The following is a 21779-nucleotide window of genomic DNA, read 5'->3' on the forward strand; positions in this document are numbered from 1 at the left end:
GGGTGAGCGAGTGAGAGAGAGTGTAGGTAAGATCAAAAGGCTATATCAACACAGTTGTTTTCATGGTTATGGCTATTTTGGCTTCCATCAGATTGGAGTGGGAGGGTGGGAGAGACAGAGACATAGAGAGAGAGAGACTTTTCCTTGGGTGTCCCCCCCTTTTTGGATTACATTTCAAGGCAGCGGTTTGGGAGGGGTATGCTAATGTCCCGGCCCTGGCTGCCTGCCCCCTTTGAAGAGGCAGAGGGAGAGGCAAGCTCCCGGTCAGAGGGAGAGAGAGTGAGAGTGAGAGTCCTCAGTCGTCTGCCTGCGAGAGCTAAGTCAGCAGGTCCCTCCATCCCCCTGCAGCTGCGTTTGTGTATGTGGCCTCGGCTCTTGCATTCACTGCCCCTTTCTCCCTCCCTCCCTCCCTCTCTTTCTCTCTCTTTTTTTTCTGAGTCTCTCTGTATCTCACTTTCTCTCTCACTTTCCTTTGCTTTCTTGTGCTTAGTGTGACACTTTCTCTCTCACACTTCCTGCCAGTCCCCTTACACCCCTCCTCTGCCCCCCTTATACCACTCTCTCTCTTTCTCTCTATCTCTCTCTCTCTCCTCTCTCTCCTCTCTCTCCTCCTCCTCCTGCTGCTGCTGCTGCTGTGTCCAGTGTGTCTCTGTGTGCCCTGTTCTCTGTTTCTCATTGCGTGCTCTGCTCCCTCTGCAGCGTGTGCAGGACTTCTGGAGGCAGCGAGGCCATGCCAGCGCAGATGTTTCCACGGCGGCACGTCTCCGCGGCGACCAACTGAAGGAGACTGAACGCTCCAGGGAACCTTGGAGGGGACACAGGCGACTAAAACAAACAGCCAAGCACAGCCACCGAGGGGATTGCAAAGAGTACGGCTGAAGTTTTTGTTTTAAATTCAAAAACTTTTTGAAGAGAGAATTTTTTTCCCATAAATTTAAGCCCCACATTTTTGGGGGCGATAATAGTCTTTCATTTATTGACCAGCTGGATGGTGGACACCATGGCCCCCAGATGGGCTCCTCTGTCCTTTGCCCTCGGGGTTCTGTTGGTTTTGTCACTGGTGGACGCCAAAGGAACTTTCTACGGAGCCCCTTACCGATATAACCTGTACAAGGGTGGGGTCAACCCACACCACTACAACCCTGTGAAGCCCATGACCCGTCACAAGTAAGTCTCACCCCGCTCAACAACCCTTGTGTTGCACCTTAAATAAATTGCCTTTTTCTCTCTCTCTCTCTGTATAACCTCCCCGTGTTTAAAAACATTCACACACGTGTTTGTAGAATCCAAATCAGTCTCCGCTTGCTGACAGACACTGATGTTTTTGTTAGTGCACCTCTGTGGGATTCTGTCTCCCAAAAAGCTGTCATGTCGTGAAAAGCATATGACAGCCGCACGTCATGTTAATGTCTGTTGTTTAGCGGTTTTAAACGCAAGCTGCATACACATGCAGGAAGACTTACGGGAGATGATTCAGACGTTGTAGGAACACACCTATGATGGAGATTAGGCGCGCGGGATACAGAACAAATGAAGGATTGTGCTTTTACAGATGGGGGCTTTTAGCTTGCATAAATAACGTTTAAAACTTGATCAATGACCCATACAGCGCTACATGGAGCGAGAGAGGGGATCTACACCGTGTGTTTTGAAATGTTTGATAGGGGAGAGGAGGTCTGTGCCTTGAGTGTTGAAATGTTGAGGCGGCATGCTTGGGATTCTGTCTGTGGCCCTCACTGCGAGTTCTGGCCAGAGGAACCAATTACCACTGAACTCATACAGATGGTTTTGTGTGTGTGTGTGTGTGTGTGTATGTGTGTGTGTTTGTGTGCTTGTGTGTGTGTGTGTGTGTAGGGGCGGAGTGGCCATCGGGAGGACCGGGATTTTTCCCGGTAGGCCGGTCGGCCAATAATCTATCGAGAATCAGCCTGCAGACCGGCCTTCGCAGCCGTCGTGTCAAATTCATGAGCGGCCCATCGAGACTGCATGTACGTCAAATCATGGTCCCGTAATAATCTCTAAGTTCTCTGAGAGTTATGTGATCTAGAAGTCCAACCACTATTTATAGCTCTATTTGTCTCTGTACATCACACCTATGGTGTGTGTCAAACTCACTCCCATTAATCCAACCTTCTGATTTTTGTTTAGCCTCCTATATTGATGTAATTCTTTTTTATTCAGACGCTTCATTAGGCTACTTTCATGACCACAAATATAAATTGGCCAGCGATTGAATTCGTTTTTTGTTGAATGTAGAATGGTCGGAGCAAATTGCCTCATGGGAAATGCGTATCGTTGTGCCTTTATCAAGTGAACCCAGGGAGATAAATTAGCGGCTATCAGCGAGAGAGAGCAGGTGAAGTGGACCTGATTGAGGGACATAAGAGAAAGGAGAAAGGAGGGGGCAAAAAGGCCAGACTGAAAAAGAGGCGGATGCTGGAGGAAAGTGCATCAAAATGTACAAGAATTACGGATTTATTCAACCAGCCGTCAACTAAATGCGAGTGAGTTGACAGGACACATTGTTGCGAATTAGCATAACATTTGAGCCAATACGGGACGCGATTTGTTCCGTATTTCCATAAATGTACATATACAAATACACTGTCACTGTCATGTCTGTCACCCACACATCAACACTAAATCTAACAATAATGATCAAAAGCCGCCCGTTTGTTTGTGTAGTTGATATGGGAGGTGGAGGGGATGCGGGTTGGGCCAGTTTTGGGCACGTTGTGGGCCGGTGGTGGGCCGGTGCAGTCAGAATTGTCCCGGTGGATTTTTGTGTCCCACTCCGCCCCTGTGTGTGTGTGTGTGTGTGTGTGTGTGTGTGTGTGTGTGTGTGTGTGTTTCGGAGTACCCTGGGCCACAGAGGTTATCTGCTCAAAGGCAGACATGAAATGTGAAATATATCCAGTCGGTTGACAGCTGCTGAGATTTGTGTCCACACAGTACAGTCGTCCTGGCTATCCCTCTGTGCCTTTTTTGTGTCCATGCTTCTCTCTTCCTCTCTTTCTTTCTTTCTCTCCTTCTCTCGCTCCCTCTCTCCCCACATTCCCACCATCACCACTCAGACAGTAGAGAGCTTAGCCAATTAGTTAACAAAGCATTAACCCACGACATTGTTTATGTGCAACTCATTCGCCTGCCTCAAACCATCTAACTGGGGCAGAGAGAAGGGCAGAGGGTTGGGAGAGCAATGGGTGTATCGCTCAGGGTGGATGCATGGTCCTCAAAGAACATGAATAATCCCAGTTTATAATTTAGTGCCATCATTGCAGTAAAACGTTGTTATTAGAAACAATAGTGTACTAAGCAATACATAATCCAAGGTACTTTTAAAGGAAGTGCACACTGTGGCAACTCTTAACCTTGACTTTACCCCTTATTCTGACCCCAAGTATACATTTTTGTAGCATGTACCAATATCAAAAGTACATAGTACTTAATAAGAAGTAAATACTGTACCTAAGGACACCTCGTATAACGTGGGGCCCTATATATTTCCCTCTCCTTTGTGCTTGCCTCAGCAACACACCCCATAAATACACACATACACACCCAAACAAACACACACACAGATACACACACATTTGAGCACACACACACACACTCACAAACATGCACACGCACACACGTGCACGCACACACACACACACATACAACCAAACACACACCCACACGTGCGCACACTCACACACGCACACACACACAGACACACACACATGCAAACACACAGTCCCACACACACTCAACTCCAGACTCCCACCCTCCTCTTCTCCTCTTTTGCTTGGCTTGCTCCAGGAGTGGGATGCATCTGGACAGCTCCTCAGCTACCTGCTGCTCCCCCTCCACCCCCTGCCCCTCTTGCCTCCCCACCCCCACCCCCCACACCCCTCCGACCCTCCTACACCTACCCCATGGGCACTGCGACCCTCCACCCCCCCTCACCCCTGTCTCGCAGGTCGGCCGACAGGGCTTCCCCCTGTGGTCACACATTCCACACCCAACTGGGGCTTTTTAATCTGGGCCGGCTCAGGAGCTTTGCATGGGAGTCTGGATGAAATGGCCAAGATGCCTCAGTGATGCTGCCACAAGGGACTTGTGGATGCACACAGTTAAAACAAACAACAAAACAAACAAAACAAAAAAAGACATTCTGACATTCTGTTAGACGTGCTGAATCCATAATCAGCATTGCACAGGAATTATGTCTTCAAATACTTTACAAGTCTATGGCGCCAATGATCTCCAATTAGCTACCGCCACAACAATGGACGCATTCCTAGACTGACCATATTCACGGACCATAACCATCCCAGTATAGATTTGATGTGATTTAGAGCTCTGTCTTAGAGCCTATGTATGTGTTAGTATGTGTGTAAAGGCCAGCATGTCTTCTGATTTTAGTGATCGCTCCTGTATAAATATTGTAGCATGCAAGGGGGTGGCAGCGCTTAAGTGTGTGGGTAATAGTTGGCCCCATAATGCTTTGCGGAATGTTAATGTTTAATTCTGTGCCTAATGTTCTGAAATAGTGTGGTGAATGTCCCCCCCTTCTGTGTCTCTCTATGTTGGTGTGGGTTACTGTTATCATTTCAGCCGTGTGCTGTGTTATTTGATGCCTGTGTAGCTCTGGTGTGTTGGTTAGTGTATCTCTCAATATATTAGTGTTTAAGTGATGTGTGTGTGTGTATAGGAGCTGCCTTCTGTGTCTAGTTCTGCGTGTGTTCTTTGGCACTCCTACTCGGTCATGTGGTGTATGGGGCACAAGATTTGCCTTTAAACCTGAGATCTCTGTGTTCGCCTCCATTCTCTATTCTTCGCCATAAAACTGCATACCCACCCACTCACTCACACACACAGACACACACACACACACACACACACACACACACACACACACACACACACACACACAAACACACATACAGACACACACACACACACACACACACACACACACACACACACACACACACACACACACACACACAAACACACATACAGACACACACACACACACACACACACACACACACACACACACACACACACACACACACACAAACACACATACAGACACACACACACACACACACACACACACACACACACACACACACACACACACACACACACACACACACACATACACACATATACACACACACACACACAAACAGACACACAAACACCCACACACACAAAGCTGTGTGTTTCTTGGAGCTGACAAAATTTGACTTTGGTTTTGGATAATGCCATTTGAATACAATCCGCAGAATTTGAAGGATTTCTCACTCACACATTTTAACACACACACTGTTGTGGAGAATTTGTTTTTCTGGTTAGAAATGTTTAGAAGCCACTGTGGTGCATCTGATTAAATTGTCTTAAATGATATACAATCCAATTGATGTTTATTATGAAATTGGAATTAATGGAATGAATATAGGGTGTGTTTGTGTGTGTCTGTATGTGTGTTTAGGTTATATTTGCGTGTGTGGTTAGGTTATGTATACGTGTGTGGTTCTGCAAAGAAACACAATACAAAAGAGATACTTAGCAATCATACCTATATACATCTCACAATATAAAGCTAGTCACAACCTCACATTTATAAAAGCATTACTCAACAAGTTTCTCATGTAACTAAAGTGACACTACTTCCTACATTATTCACTTAATATATTACATTCTAGCTGCTAAACAGCACAGGTTATGCTAAACATGTCACTAATTCCCTAACAAAGATTATGTACACATTTATAACGTAACTGCTATGCGGCATTAATTAAATATGCACCCGCGATCATACAACGGATTTAAAACATCAATGCCCTGTATAAGAAACACATACTGATAGCAGAATAAACTAAAGATAACAAAAGGAACAGTAAAGATACTTACAGGCAGGGACGTGCACAGGAATTTTTTAAGGGCAGTTGCTCTGCCCTTGAAAAAAGGGGCAACACATTATTGCCAGATTTTGCCAATATCATTTAAAATTCTCAGTAACCGCCACTGCCACGCCCCCACCATCTAATCGCAAATTTTGCCAATATCATTTTTAATTCTCAGTTACCGCCACTGCCACGCCCCCGTCGTCTGATCGCAAATTTTGCCAATACCATTTTAAACTCTCACTAACCGCCGCTGCCATGCCCCCATCATCTGATCGCAAATTTTGCCAATATCATTTTAAACTCTCACTAACCGTTGCTGCCACGCCCTCGTCCCCTGATCGCAAATATATATACATTTCCTTCAGAGGGGCAACTTCAGTTGAGGAGGGCAAACGGGCAGTGGCCCGAGCAACCTTAGCCCACTCCTGTGCACATCCCTGCTTACAGGTATCTGAACGCACACAATTTAAACACTAAACTTTAAACTGTAATCTTTATGCCTTAACACCATCTGCATCGCCAGTCCACTGCTCTACTATTCCCGCCACTGGGTACCGTCAGTGCAAGCATCCCCTGACTGCACTCTGATTGGATGTACAAGTAGAGCCATGAAGGGTACATACACTAACAGAGTGACCCAGCAGAAGCAAAAGGGCTGTTCACGTGCACAGTCTTCGGGCAAATCATCAGTCCTTTGCAACACACACTGAGAGAGAGAGAGAGAGAGAGAGAGAGAGAGAGAGAGAGAGAGAGAGAGAGAGAGAGAGAGAGGGGAGAGAGAGAGACTCACACAATAAAGCAATAAAGATGGCATAATTTGCGGTTCAAACATCACAGAGCAGTCGGCCCCCTGTGACATATCCTTGGTGTCCTCTGTGGGTTCAGGTTCTGTCTCTCCCAGCGGAGCGCGGCGTTGGCTTTTCTCTACCCACTACCTTCCCCAGACGGAGTCCATTGTGGTGCTCCCTTCATTGGTAGTGACAACTCAGACAATGATCACAATGGTCAAGCAGCACTGTAGGGAGAACCAGAGCGATTAGTGGGAGTCTCGCACACCAACTCACTGCGTCTGGCTCCACAACACAAGACCATTATGGGACTCTAATAGTCATGCAGCTGAAATGATCAACCATGATGTGGTCACTCTTTATTCTGATGGTCCCCTATAGACTATCTACAGATGCTCAGATTATAAGAAAACTGTTAACAACAATGTATGGTTAAGGTTAAGGTAAAGAGTTAGGTTTGGTGAAGGTGATGTTCAATGAACAATTAGAAAGACTGAACTTAAATTTCAACAAAACCATCTGTGAGGGCGTCTCTGTAGGGGGACTATCCAAATTCCCCAAGGGGTTAATAAAACCAGGGTTGTGGTTTTGATACGCTGTTAGTACACATACTGATGCAACAATACTGAATACGTATTCAATGTTTTCAAAGTCACTCTGGAAAGCGCTTCGGGTTCATAAGGACCTCAGCGGCAGCCTCAGTGACAGCTCTGAGTATTTATGTATACTAATAAGCGGGTGAACACAACTTATGATTGTAATATTTAACAGTTATGGAATGATCAATACTGAATAATAATATGCACCATCACTGTCCCCACTGGTCAATTTGCTTTTTATTCCAGGTTTGACATAGAATACAGCATCATTACAAATAGGAATTTCAGTGATGCTAATAATCTATACCTCTATATCTCAGATAGTCTCTGTTTCTCTGTACAGATTTAATAACTTGACTTGGCTATGCAGACCTAGGTATGAGCCAATCCACTCTGCATCAGATTCATTTTCACAGACTCTGACAGTGTATTTACAGACTGAGGCTTACTGGGAGTTGTGTTCATTGTGTAATCCTGCGTTTCAAATCTTGGATCATCCTCACAGTGAGATAAGCTAACGCTGCCATGTTTCTGCATTAGATCAATGTCTTTCAAGTTACAAAAAAAACCCAAATGGCTTGGGGTTTTATTTATCGGCAGTTGAGCAGTTGTCAGTTGATTTATTTGTTCCTCCCTTTTTAAACACTGCCGACGTTTTGATTTAGAAAAACACATTTCGGCGTTGCAATCGAAAGTGGTGAACTGCGACCAGAAAGGCAATGGCCTCCTGTCAGGAACCTCTGGCTTAAGACAGCTCACTGGAAAGAACTGAAAGCTTTAACGTTGAGTTGGCTTTCTGGCTTTTCTGCTGTCTCCACAGGAGGGCTCATGTAGTCTGTCTAAGCGGGTTAGGCTTTCTGAACAGGACTGGATGGGGCTGGTGCAGTGATGTATAAGAATGATGGACAATGAGTATTTGTGTGTGTACAGTATGTGTGTGTGTGTGTGTGAGTGAGTGTGTGTGAGTATGTGCGTGTGTGTCAAGGCAAACGATTTACCGTACAGTGTGACTCTATGTGTGTGTGGGTGTCATCTTAAGGTGTCTTGAGCAGCCTTATTACAAACGCTGAAATACAATGCCCTAAAATATTTGTATAAATTCTAAAGTCCGTGTATGTGTGTGTGTGTGTGTGTGTGTGTGTGTGTGTGTGTGTGTGTGTGTGTGTGTGTGCGTGTATGTGTACAACCACAGTCGGCAATAGAGGCCCTACTGATAGCCAGAGGTCATGGATCACCAGCATCCATCAACTGGCTGAAGTCAACTTCAAACTCAAGATGGGGGTCAGGTCACCACTACACTGCACCCAGCCTTAGAGGCACATCTAAATCACTTAGCCTTCTTCTGCCCCTAGAAAGCATAGCATCGATGCTGAGCGCTAATCGCTCCGACTGGCACAGACACGTTTTTTTAAAAAAAAGGGTGTGCAAAGTGAGATCTGTAAAATCAGAATGGAACGGGATCAGCCAATTGAACTATGTGATGGTGGATGATCCAGCCAAGGCTGATGTCATCTCAGTGGATCCGGATGAAAAGCCACACAGTCAGAGTGGTGTTTTAATGTTTGAAATGTTTTTCGTAGAGCACTGCCAAAGTCACACAATGGACTATTCTTCTCCTTCTGTACGGCGAGCTTGAGTGCTTTTTGATTAGATTCCTAGTGGACATCATCAGGCCTCACTCAGCCTGCTAGCACTGCAGATTTCTCGTGACGCATGTAGTGCAATTTCCATCATGCATTTTGGATAATAATAATAAAAAAATCCTGGAAATTGACCCCAGACTCTTAATAATTACTTAATTGTTTGGAACACATCCATGATTTAATATATTCCCCATGACTGCTAGGCTAGCTTCAGAGCGCAACGCAGTGATTTTCTCCTTTTTATATAATTCTGAATAGTGAACTGTAAAAGTGTGGAAGGATTTTCCGCAGTAAAGCAGATTATGTGCGCAAGGAATTAGTGTGTATAATGAGAAGTTGTTGAATGGCTGTGTGTGTTTGCACATGTTCCGACTCAGAGCCAGTTAACTCCTTGGGATACACAAGGCCTCAGACGGATGCGTCTCCCTTCATCCCACAGAGTGCTGAGCGCTGGGGTTTGGGGGTGGATTTTATCCCTCAGAATGAGATTACCCCCCCCCCCCCCCCCCCGACCTCACACACACACACAGAGTAGGAGCTTTCTCAGACATCATTGCTACAGAGTATTCAATGTGTGACTGTGTGAGACTGAACCGAGACAAAGGTGTAGTGAACTGAATCAGTCTGTCAATCTGACGGCAGTTTGACTCAGGGACTTGTTTCTGAAGATGGATGGAGTTTCGTGAAGTGTGTGTGTGTGTGTGTGTGTGTGTGTGTGTGTGTGTGTGTGTGTGTGTGTGTGTGTGTGTGTGTGTGCATGTGTGCGTTTGTGTGTGTGGGTGGGGTGGACGTTACAAACCATTGTTCATGTTCAACTCCTGCTGGTCCAGGCACTCATGTTTGTTCTGGTTGTCCCAAAACTCTTTGCCCATCCAGTTGCTCCAGGCCTCCTCTGAAAACATTCCCAAGCCAGGCATGTATCCTGCGATATCTATGGCTTATATTACACATGCTCCCCCTCTCCCTCGCTGATGTCCAGCCCACTTGGGATCATTTGTCAGAGATGATGGTGAGTTGACAGTAATGATCCCCACTAAAGCCGATCTGATGGGACGTTCCAGGGGTGAACATGTGGCCTGCTGAAGGAGCGATTCTGTCTCGTTAGCTAGAGGGAGATAGATATGGAGAACAGCTCTCGCTTTCGCTCTCTCTCTCTCTTTCTTTCTCTCTTTTATTCCTCTATTATTCTCTCTCTCTCTCTCTCTCTCTCTCTCTCTCTCTCCCTCTCTCGACCTCCTTTGAATCACATTAGTCTGATACAGGTGCTTTACTCATTCTCTCTGCTCCTTGGATGGAAGTTCATTTAAAAAATGGCCCTGGCACTTTAAAATAAGTTTTATATTAGAGGAGAAAAAAAACCCAAGAAAGAACTTTGGACGAGACGAAGCAGCTGAAACAGAGTGGAGGTTTTTCTGCTCCCGGTTTAGTGCCGGGTTCTTTTATAGGGGACGATCACACTTTGGCTGCTGCTGGTGCGCACAAATGGCTGCCTGAAAAACAAGCCCGAGCTGACAGTTTCAACGAGGTGCGAGACAGTGCAAAAAGTTGAGAGAAAAGGGGCGATGGAGACAGAGAGAGAGAGAGAAAGAGAGAGAGAGAGAGAGAGAGATAATGAATGCGAGATGGAAATAAGAGGTGTGTTGTTCTGGCTCGGGCAGGTCAAAGATTTCCTGGAATAACATTTGAGCACCAAAAAGAAAATTCTTCTTTACCTCAGGGACAGCTGGACAGGCTCTGGTAGCCGAAACAGAATACTGGCAATATTTACAGTGGGCTCAATGGCATGGAGATGGAGCCTGATGTGTTAGGGAGGCCGGCAGGAACATAGACACTGAAGGCCAATGGAGGTAATGTGGCCAGAATGGTGTGTGTGTGTGTGTGTGTGTGTGTGTGTGTGTGTGTGTTCGGCTTTTGATGTGGTCTTTTATAAGTTTGTATTGGTAGATCAGTGTGTTGAGAAGACCCTCGACATGTTGAATCCTTTCTCTCTGGTGATGAGAGTTTCTTTTCACAGCTGATAAAAGAGACGTACACTTCACACTTTCGGGATGACAGCTGAATAACACACATTCACTCCCCAAACCGACTCATTTATCATCGTTATCATCTATAATCTTCACTGTCTCCTGTTGTGTCTCACATTGTGTGGTCTCGTTGGTGAACAGCTGAAGCATGCTCAAAGCCACACACACACACACACGCACGCATGCACGCACGCACGCACGCACACGCACACACACACACACCTACACACACACACACACACCTACACACACACGCACAAACAAACACACACACACACACACACACACACACACACACACACACACACACACACACACAGACACACACACACACACACACACACACAGATCTCACACACCCCAACTGGATGCTAACTGTGGTTGGATCTGGCCGGATCTGAGCCACATCGGGGCCATTTCTGGGCCAGATGGGTTTGAATGACAGCTGCTTTGTGTGTTACTGCCTGAAGAAGTTGACAAGGCGCTAATTAGAGTGTGATATCATGGAATACTTTTGACTAGAAGAAAATCTTCTCGTTTCTAACAATCTGATTCTGAATTTGGGTGACAGAGTGAAGTTTTTCTGACTTCCACTCTCTCGGTCGTCTTCTGTTGTCACCCCTTGACTTCCCTCTGACTTCTCTCTCTCTCTCATTCCTTTCTTTTTCTCTTTCTTTTCTTTTTTCTTTTTGTCCCTCTCTAGATTTCTTCCCTCAGACGTTGCTCTCTCACCAAGACCAAGTTGGCTCTGTGTTTCTCATCACTAAGACCAGAGACACCTGCCCAGATAGAATATCACAGTCAAGCCAAAATGACATTGGCAGACACTCTTAATAGGAAGGGGGTGACTGATGTCTGTGAGTGTGTGTGTGTGTGTGTGCACATGTGTGAGTGCGTGTGTGTGTGTGAGTGTGTGTGTGTGTGTGTGTGTGAGTGTGTGTGTGTGTGTGTGTGTGACGGTGTGTGTGTGTGTGTGTGTGTGTGTGTGTGTGAGTGTGTGTGTGTGTGTGTGTGTGTGTGCACATGTGTGAGTGTGTGTGTGTGTGTGTGTGTGTGTGTGTGTGTGTGTGTGTGTGTGTGTGTGTGTGTGTGTGTGTGTGTGCACATGTGTGAGTGTGTGTGTGTGTGTGTGTGTGTGTGTGTGTGTGTGTGTGTGCGTGCACATGTCTGTGTGTGTGTGTGTGCAAGTGTGTGTAGAGCAGGGGTGGTGTGGAGCAGGAGAGGCGGCTGGACCCTTTCAGCAGTGAACATCTGGATTCCTCTCGCTCACAGGTCCCGGGTTTTTAGTATGAAGGTCGCTCTCCTTCCCCAGTCATGCACCTGACAAACAAATCACGGATCCCTGACCGTTTTTCACCCCCCTCCAGGCGCTTCCCGTCGAGTCGCTCTGTGCGACCGTCAATCACCCTCGTCGCGCATCAAACCTTGGCTTGTCTGGAATCAAACAGACAACAGGCCATAAAGGCCCTTTATACTGTCGATAAATCCAGCTGTTATAAGGAGGAAACGACTCTGATAAAACCAGCTTGGATTTTATGATATGATTTTAAAAGCAGTTGTAATCATGTGTTAAAGAGTGACCAAGAGGTGTGAGTGTGTGTGTGTGTGTGTGTGTGTGTGTGTGTGTGTGTCTGTGTGTGTGTGTGTGTGTGTGTGTGTGTGTGTGTGTGTGTGTGTGTGTGTGTGTGTGTGTGTGTGTGTGTGTGTGTGTGTGTGTGTGTGTGTGTGTGTGTGTGTGTGTGTGTGTGTGTGTGTGTGTGTGTGTGTGTGTGTGTGTGTGTGTGTGTGTATATGTGTGTTTGCCTCGAGGGCAGGCCGTCACATTTGAAAACAAGCTGTTAGCGATTAGCATGACGTCAACAGAGCCTGCGCTGCCTCACAAACAACATTACTGTCCACTCGGGACGACAACACAGCCATGGAGAAAGTACTAGAGCACTGGACCCACTCCTAGAGAGCATTAACATCTTTCAAAGAGAACCTGATGGGTCGTGCCGGGTGAAATATCAGAGTTAGATAAACACCAACATATAAAATAAATTCATCAACAAAAAAGTTTAAAAAAAAAAGGTTTGGGGTTTGTATACGTTGTGACCTGGATCTCAACTTGTGGAGCAAAGTGCTAACTATTGTTCATGGGGACAATACCCACAGGGCATACACACTGTGGATGGAAATATGTTTATGCACGGTGCTTTGCATGGAAGTATCTAGAAAATGTGAACTTTATGCATTTCACTGCTTTAAGAGATAATAGTGTAGCTTCACCAGTTATGTTGCAAATGTCTGTATTAGATTTAGCATCTAATCTTGGATATAATTTTGAGATGCATTTCACTGCTTTAAGTGGAAATGGTATCATCCCCACCAGTTATGTTGCAAAGGTCTGCATGAGATTTTGCATCTAATGTTGTATCTTATTCTGAGGTGCATTTCACAGCTTTAAGTTGAAATAGAGCACACCCTCCAGTCCTGGTGCTTACGTGACAGATTACCTTAGGGATGATCGCCTGGCAGGGCTTCAGCTTCCTGAATAGCATGCCGCATCAGAGACCATATGTGGCCCTCATGAAAGGACCTCTGTCACGGCCCCTCTCAGCCCCAACTCCCTGGAGCCATGCTTAACTGCTGGGTAAACAGTGGAGGTGAAGGGGCGCGCAAACTCTTCGTGCCACAGATGCTTGTGGCTGCCGACATCAATAACGACTAGCGACTTGGTTAGCAGTATTTCTTTTATCGGTTGACAGCTTCTGCTAATGTCAATCCTCTGCCTGCTGACATAAGTGCACTGCTTAAAATGAACATGTTTTCTCCTGTCCGCACTTGCAGCGGTTGCAACAGCTGGCGAAGTGCAACGCACTCCATTGTTTAAGCCAGGAAACTCAGCAACTTCTCACATCTGAGAGAAATACGAGAAGAAGAAGACAAAATAACACCGTGGCTTCCCCACAACTTGGGCCGAGTACAAAGTTCTTGCAGTTGCTATAGTTGCACATTTGAACGACAAAGCAAACCGTTGGAACGGCCTGCGCGTTGCTCGGGGAATAGGATGTAGCGAAGCCGATCAGCATGAGCAGCGCTGGCGGTCGTCTCGCATTTCAAACGCCCCTCACGAAGGCGCAGCTGTGCAGGCTGATGCGTCTCATTTAGTGCTGGACTGAGACGTCCAGTCCCGCAAGACCCCATTATTGCCAAGGCCAGCGAGGGACATCCTGTTATTGACTCTCCCTTTTCCTTCTTTTTATTTTCTTCTTCTTCTTCTTCTTCTCCCCCCCCCCCCCCCTCACGTATCATGTGTCTGATGCTTAATGTCTCTCTCTCCTCCACAGAAACCACTGCGCCTTTATCGTCCAGAGGAACATCACGTGCACCATGCAGGATGGGTTGGCCACCTATGTCAAGGCGGAGTACACCACCAAGTGTATCTGGGGTCAAAAGTGCCCAGTGCTTATGTAAGCAATCCCATTAAGGCGTTTACTCTTTTCTCTCTTGCGTTCTTGACAGGCCCATCATATTCGTGATGACATATGCAATACAAATAAAAAAGGGTTTTGCACTTTGGACTTGGAACAGCTCTCTGGACTGGGGTGGTGGTCACAGTAACAGCTTGTTAAACGGTCCGGCCAAGATATATAACAGGCGATGATGAGTATGACCTTATGAAACTCCCATTATACAAACCACCAGAGACAGCATATAGGTATAGGGTCTGCTAGGGCAGGAGGTTACTATGCACAACATGTATAAAACTACTGTAAACACCAGACACAATAGATATTGATGTGAACCACATGGACATGAGTCCTCCAAGTGTTAGCGCTCTGAGTGCATGTGGACTGGTGTGTTGAGTCTGTGTGTTCATGATGCGCTCCAGTGCTTCCCCCTGGTGGCAGCACCCATACTAGGTTAGAGCGCCACCCTATCAGACCTCATGTTGTGAAATGGCACACCTATTAGCCTTGATGCTCTGAACAAAGCCTCCTGTAAACATTCATTCATTCAAATCAATACAAATTATATACACATTTCTTTTTTTATATAGAATTACACAAATGATTTACACCTTTTTGTCCCACAGAAATCATGATATGTTGTGATTACATTTGTATGTACATTCAATGAGCAGAAAACCTGACCTCAGGCTTCTCAAATGAACACATCTGAATGTAGATGACAAGCCTCCCATGTCCTCCTCTTGTATACTGTTTCTCTGAGATGAAGCCGTTTTGATAGATGTGTCAGTTCTGATTTGACACATTTGAGTTGGAAGAACAGACCTGATTTGACACGGTTAGAGGAAATCAAATCCATGCCAGGTTACAGCATACACACACATACAGCCCCCTCTACTGGTTTAGGTCAGGGGGAAACCCTTAAAGCCCTTTAAAACGACAGGGGGTCTGGAGCTCATCATCACAGGGAAGCCTGGATGAGAACCAGGCATGAGTGTCACTCTCAGCCCATGGTAATCTGTCCAGAAATCCCCTAATCCCTCTGCAAAGTCTCCTAATCCCAGGACATATTTTATCTTCTCATTGCCTTTCTTATATATAAATAAAGTAAAGCAAAGCATAGTGGTCCTTGATATGGCCGCTGCATTAAGTAGGAGAATCAGCAAGAATTAAGTGAAATAAGAAGATATTTAAGATCTAAGTAAGGCATGCTATCTTGAATGTTTCTTGGCAACAAAAAAGGTTCTATGTCTAACCTGTGAGTTACGTTCAGCGATTCTGCCACCTACTAGTAATAATGAGGATGTGTGTGTGTGTGTGTGTGTGTGTGTGTGTGTGTGTGTGTGTGTGTGTGTACAGGTATCGCACGTTCTTCAAGCCCAAGTACAAGGTGGGCTACAAGACGGTGACTGAACTGGAGTGGCGCTGTTGCCCTGGCTACACAGGGGAGAACTGCTTCGACGGCCCCACCTCCCTGCCTGACGCCATGGTGCCCCCATTCAAGGGCGCGCTGCCGCGGCCGGCCGTGAAGGGGTACCCCCGCGGGCAGCCCAAGGGGTCCGAGCCCAGGCCTGTCCCAGGAGGGCACCTGGAGCCCGGGAAGCCATACCCCGTGCCCGGAGGGCAGCCCGACGGCAGGTCCCAGATCCCCACAGGACATCTGCCATCTGGAGGCCCCAACTACGGTAAGGCTGAAAACTCCCCTTGAGTGCTTTTCCATGGACGGAGTTAGCAGTGTAGCAGTTTCGGGGCCCCGCAGAAAGAATCACACAGAAAGGGGAGAGAAGGATGAAAATAATAAGGATCGGCATGTACATGTGTGCTGGGTCTTGTTTCCCCTTTGACCTTTCCACTATTACTAATTTACTATATTACTATTTAATTTCCCAGGTCTAATGGTAGTTGTACTACTACATTGTTGTCTGTGGAAATACTTACATTTGTAATTTGTCATAAGACTGATACAACCATGCCATAAACAGATGGCCGATGCTATTTAAAATGACACATTTTCACTATAGATTATCTCCATTATATAATAGCATCATTGTCCATTAACGGCAATTGCCATGCATACCTCCATGACCTTTCATTAAATGACAGCTTTTCCTCATGCTAGATTATCTCCAATGATATAACATCATCATTATCCATTATCTGTAATTGCCATTGTAACCCTGATGATGGGTTCTGAAATGACAGCTTGTTTTTAAAGTAATTTGGCATTAGCATTGTGTTACATTTACATTGTTTTTTTGGTTTAACATTTTGTTCTTTTTACGTCTCCCGCTGTCCCTCTCTTCTTTTTTGAAGTGCCTATTACGGTACATATAAATCAACATATATTTCTCACATTTCTAATGTTTTATTTTCAGCAGTATTTTTGTCCTAAATTTCATGTATCTCTTTTCTCCTTCCTCTCTCTCTCCCTCTCTCTCTCCCTCTCCCTATCTCTCTCCTTCCTCTCTTGATTTATCTCTCTTGTCTCCTTCCTCTCTCTCTCCCTCTCTCTCTCCCTCTCCCTATCTCTCTCCTTCCTCTCTTCATGTATCTCTCTTGTCTCCTTGCTCTCTCCCTGCTGTCGTCCCGCAGGTCCTAAGGTGGGCGTCTCAGGTGAGCGCCTGGACCGTATGGAGGACGACCTGCGGCGTATGGCCCAGGGTCTGGACACGCTGAACGGGATGGTGACGGGCCTGGAAGACCGCCTGCGCGTCTCCCTGCGCGACGACACCAACAAGCTCCTGACCACCCTGCTGAGCGGCGCCCCCCCGCGCTTGCCCCCCGACTCCTCGGTGGGCTTCGGCGTCATCCCCGACGGCAACCTGGACGGCCTGAGCGGCGGCAGCAGCGACGGAGGCGGTTTCCTGGGTTACGGCGAGCTGGTCGGCAGGGTGACGGAGGTGAAGGACGAGCTGAGGGTGAAGAGCGACATGCTGGATGAGATCCAGGGAATGGTCATGGGCCACGACGGCCAGCTGAGGAGGCTGATGGATGGGGCCACAGGCGGGCCGTTACCAGGGGCCAGGGACCACAGGCTGCTGGAGGACATGCTGGATGCCAGGCTGGCAGGGGTGCGGGCCGAGATTCTGGACGGGTTCGAGAAGAGGCTGCTGGAGATGGAGGGCCACTGTGAAGACCGCATCGGGCAGGTAAGGCTTTGTGAAGGGTCCTCAGCAGATTGAGTTCTGCCTTGTTTCTCAGTGCAGATCAACTCATTGTATCAGCTTGGAATTCAACTTTGAGTAACTCTTCACCAAAGTTAAATGAATTACGACTAGTTCATGTCATGTGAATAAATTGTTACTGTTGTCAAACGTATAAAAATGAACATGGTGTCACATAGTCTTGTATCAAGTAATGGACTATGCGACTGTGATGGTGTTGATGTCTCAGCCCATAGAGCAAAGCATACAATTCATGATATAGTATGAAGTATCAAGATTATAACTCTTGGTCTTGTATCTAGTTTTTAGCACGTTAGTATAGTAGCCTAGTAGTGTATTATATGACAGACTTGATGTGACAGCCATCCTTGAGAAATCCGTCCACAATTCACAGTTGCCAGTTTATTTTATTTGCTGTCATCATCCTTCCTCTTATTGAACCACAGCTGTAACTGAAAACTGAGTGTGTGAGCTAGTGTGAAATTGATTCTGAGGAGGGGATATTACGTGATGTAGGCAAACATTTCCACAGAGACAAGTTCAGAACTGGAACACTTTCAGCGCCTTCTTAAACACTCTTCCTCTCACCAACTCTTCTTCTCTGCTCTCAACTCCCTCTAAAACCTGGGCCCGTTCAGATGCTTTAGGAAGGTTCCAGACTGAGTGAAATGACCTGGAAGTGTCTAAGTGGTAGCCATGATCAATACGGTGAATTCTCTAAATGCATAGGAAAGGTGCTTCAATGCTTCCTATCTCCTTTAGCATACAGTACACTGAAGCATTTACGAAGGTAAAGGAGATAGCACTGCCCCACAATTCCTTGCAGCAGCAACAACCCAATCAGCAACCAATCAATGTGACCCACGTCAATAACATCCGCCTTTCTATAATTAGCAGCCAAGCGTAGGTGCAGTCGGATTCTCTTAACACCACAGTTAGTCCTTATAAGTTGTACTTCGTATCTTTCCTTGACCTCATGATGTTTTCCATCGGAGAAAACGATTGGACAGACTATCCGAACGGCAGCCCTGTTTCACCCCGAACTCCAAACAAAGCAGTATGGGAAATGTAGTCAATACAACGAAAAACATTTGCAAACGGACCCATGCCACTTACACTTGCATGCCACATGATTAACAAGTACTAGAAATTCATGTCGGAACACTAAAATTGATGCAGCAGCTCGATTACTTCAATACTCGAGTACTCTGTGCAACCCCTGCTTGAGAGTAATGTACCCAATGAAATAATTCTAAATGCAATCCAGATAAATCACTTTGATAAAACTATTGCCTCTGTTCCTGTGGTTGACAAAGATCACTGTCAACCCATTTTTTTTTAGGACAACCCCTCTTCTCCGAGTTCTATCCATCATACAAAGTCATGCCCTTTCAGGAATGGCTGACAGTAGATGAGAGGATGATTAATGTAAATGTTACGGCATCATTTTGACTGTATATTGACTGCATATTGTGGGCTAGTAAACTCTCCACAGACATTTGATTGTGTCTGATTGTAGTAAGACACATAGACTGTTCTAGACTAATTCATTTTCTGGTCTCCTTTCCTCTCAGGTGCGGAAGCAATGCGAGAAGGAGCACCTGAACGGCCAGGAGCAAATGCAGCAGTCCCTGGACGGCCACGAGACGGGCCTGCGCAAGGAAATGGGTCACCTGCAGGCGCAGATCCAGGGCCTGACCCTGACCGACAGCTGCTGCGGCCAGGTGAACAGCCTCTCCCAGCGCGTGCTGCTGCTGGAGGAGGCCGTCAAGGGTCTGACCGAGTCCCAGAGGCAGCTCCAGATCGCCCTCAGTGACCAGACCATCCACATCGAGGCCATACTGGAGACCCGGCTGGAGGACATGGAGGATCGGATCAACATCACCGCCACCGAGAGGGGGCCTGGTGGGCCCGACGGTTGGCCGCCTGGCCTGCCGACGTCCCTGGACGGGTTCAACGCGCTGCTGGACGAGAAGCTGAAGGGTCTCGAGGAGCGTCTGTTTGTGGCGGTGGAGGAGCTGAGCAACGCCACGGCGCCCGCGCTCCTGGAGGGCCACGTGGTGCCGGCGCTGGAGACGGAGATCGAGTCGGTGCGGAGGCGCGTGGAGGCCGACCTGGACGGCGTGCAGAAGCAGCTGACTGACCTGGAGCTCCTGTGCACCTCCTCCTGTTCCCCCGGCTCCAGCGGAGGAGAGGGAGAGGACGGAGGAGGACGGCAGACCGGCAAGGTGACGGCAGACGACTGCGAGGAGGTGGACAAGAAGGTGTCCGGCCGTCTGGACTCGCACGACAACCAGCTTGAGCGTTTTAACAGGACCCTGCAGGGCCTGGTGACGCGGATCACGGAGGCCGAGGAGTCCGGCATGGTGGAGGGCGAGATCACGCTCCTCAAGATCAACGTGAACTCGGTGAACCGCACGCTGAAGGGCCTGCGCGAGTCGGTCGGGGTGATCGCGCGGGAGGTGGGCCACGCCAACTCCACGTGGCAGCATCGCGAGGAGCGGCTGGCCAATCAGGTGCACGGCATCACGCAGCTGGTGGGCCGGCAGGCGTCCATGCTGGGTGCCGGCGAGCGCCGCCTCATCCAGCTCAAGGGCGAGCTGCAGAGCCTGCGCCGCCGGCTGGCCGGAGAGCTCCAGGGCTGCCGCAGCACGGCGCTGGGCGTGCAGAAGGAAGTACTGGCCGTGGACAGCCGTGTGGCCCAGGTGGAAGGACAGTGCAGCGGGATGTCCGACTTGGCTGACGAGCTGGAGCGTATCCGCGGCGAGCTGGAGAGCCACTCCGACACCTTCCTGGCCCGGGTCAACGGCACACTGACCAGCCACACGCAGCAGCTGGCCCAGCTCAAGGACGGGCTGCAGGAGTGCAAGGACAAAAATGGCCACACGGGGCAGCAGGGAGACCAGTAGCATTTCAGCTACAGAGACCAATGAAGTGGGGATGCAGCTGTAAAGATATGGCAATATTGTTTTTATTATTATTATAATTATTATTTTTACAGGGCATTTTCTGTTTCACCCTATAATTTGTTTTTATTTTTTGGTTTGCTTTATTTTCTCCACATTTTATATTGATTTTAAAGTTTTAACTTATATGAAGACAAAGTGACTGCATTGTTATTAGAGATGTATTTGTACAAAAATATGAGAATAACAAACGTGAGCAAATGATACCAGACTAATACGCTGCTACGGGTCTTTACTGCCATTTTCAGTCGACTCTTTCTGTGTCCATCTGTCCCTTCCTCTCAAAATACTGTACGTCAACATGAATGGTGCTAATGTTTGGTAAACAATTGTTTTGTGTACAAAAATGAAATGTACCGTATGTCTCTTTATACTGTTGGATTTTTCTGGAGAATATAATTATCTGTGACTAAAGGACGGAGTTGAAGGTTGGAAGTGATTTTTAGATTGTAATACGGACCAGCCTTCCAGGTAGTTCAAGCGCTCTCACCACCAGGTGTCAGAGATAACTCACCAGAGGAAAAAAATAAACAGATAACATTTTTGGTTACCAGATAATATACTTTCTATTATTGATTAAACACACACACCACCACCACGAACAGGCACTCATATTTTCACATACATTCTTGATATTTAACAAATTTAGACATTTGAGGGGGTTAGGAGCAGGGGTCCATCTTGTTTTTTATCTGTCTCTGCAATAGTGGAATTTGATCAGAGTTTAGGTGCATACACTCTTCCCTCTCTCTTCCCTCTCCTCTCGTCGCTAATTAATCCTCATGAGATCGGATATCACTCGTTCCACCCTCTGAGTCATCAACACCTGGTCACCAACATTGTGAGCCTGATGAATGAGGACGATCCCTTTGATATGCGTCATAATGACGCCAGGACTTTTTCATTTCTCACTCAAAGAGTAATCCACTGATTTGTTGCTCCTGAGCATTTTTTTAATTTAGAGCTGGGTTCACTTACAAACAGGACAATAAAAAGTCTTTGAAGAGCAATATCCTCGTATTCTGAAGAAGAATAAAAACAGGATAGACAGATGACTGAGTGGAAAGAAAAAGAGAAAGATGCCCGAAGATAGAGAGTGAAAGAGGGAGAGAGAGAAAGAGAATAAAAAAGAGAGAGATGCCCAGAGTGCCTGGCGCTAGTGCGATCAGCTGTGCGTGGCATGGCGTGGCCTGGCGTGGCCTGGCGTGGTGCTGCTGGCAGCGGAAGCGTCCCCGGT

General features: G+C 47.0%; 1 protein-coding gene across 1 annotated transcript; it reads left to right on the top strand.

Moving 5' to 3' along the window:
- Positions 1-818: 818 nt before the first annotated feature.
- On the top strand, positions 819-21028 carry emilin3b (elastin microfibril interfacer 3b). Its single transcript, XM_080853316.1, has 5 exons — positions 819-1167; positions 14290-14412; positions 15772-16097; positions 17005-17561; positions 19151-21028. Exons 1-5 carry the CDS (start codon positions 989-991, stop codon positions 20483-20485), a joined length of 2520 nt encoding a protein of 839 aa, XP_080709442.1. The 5' UTR covers positions 819-988; the 3' UTR covers positions 20486-21028.
- The last annotated feature ends 751 nt before the right edge of the window (positions 21029-21779 follow it).

This window comes from Sprattus sprattus (genome assembly GCF_963457725.1).
Source record: "Sprattus sprattus genome assembly, chromosome: 16".
NCBI classification, from domain to species: domain Eukaryota; kingdom Metazoa; phylum Chordata; class Actinopteri; order Clupeiformes; family Clupeidae; genus Sprattus; species Sprattus sprattus.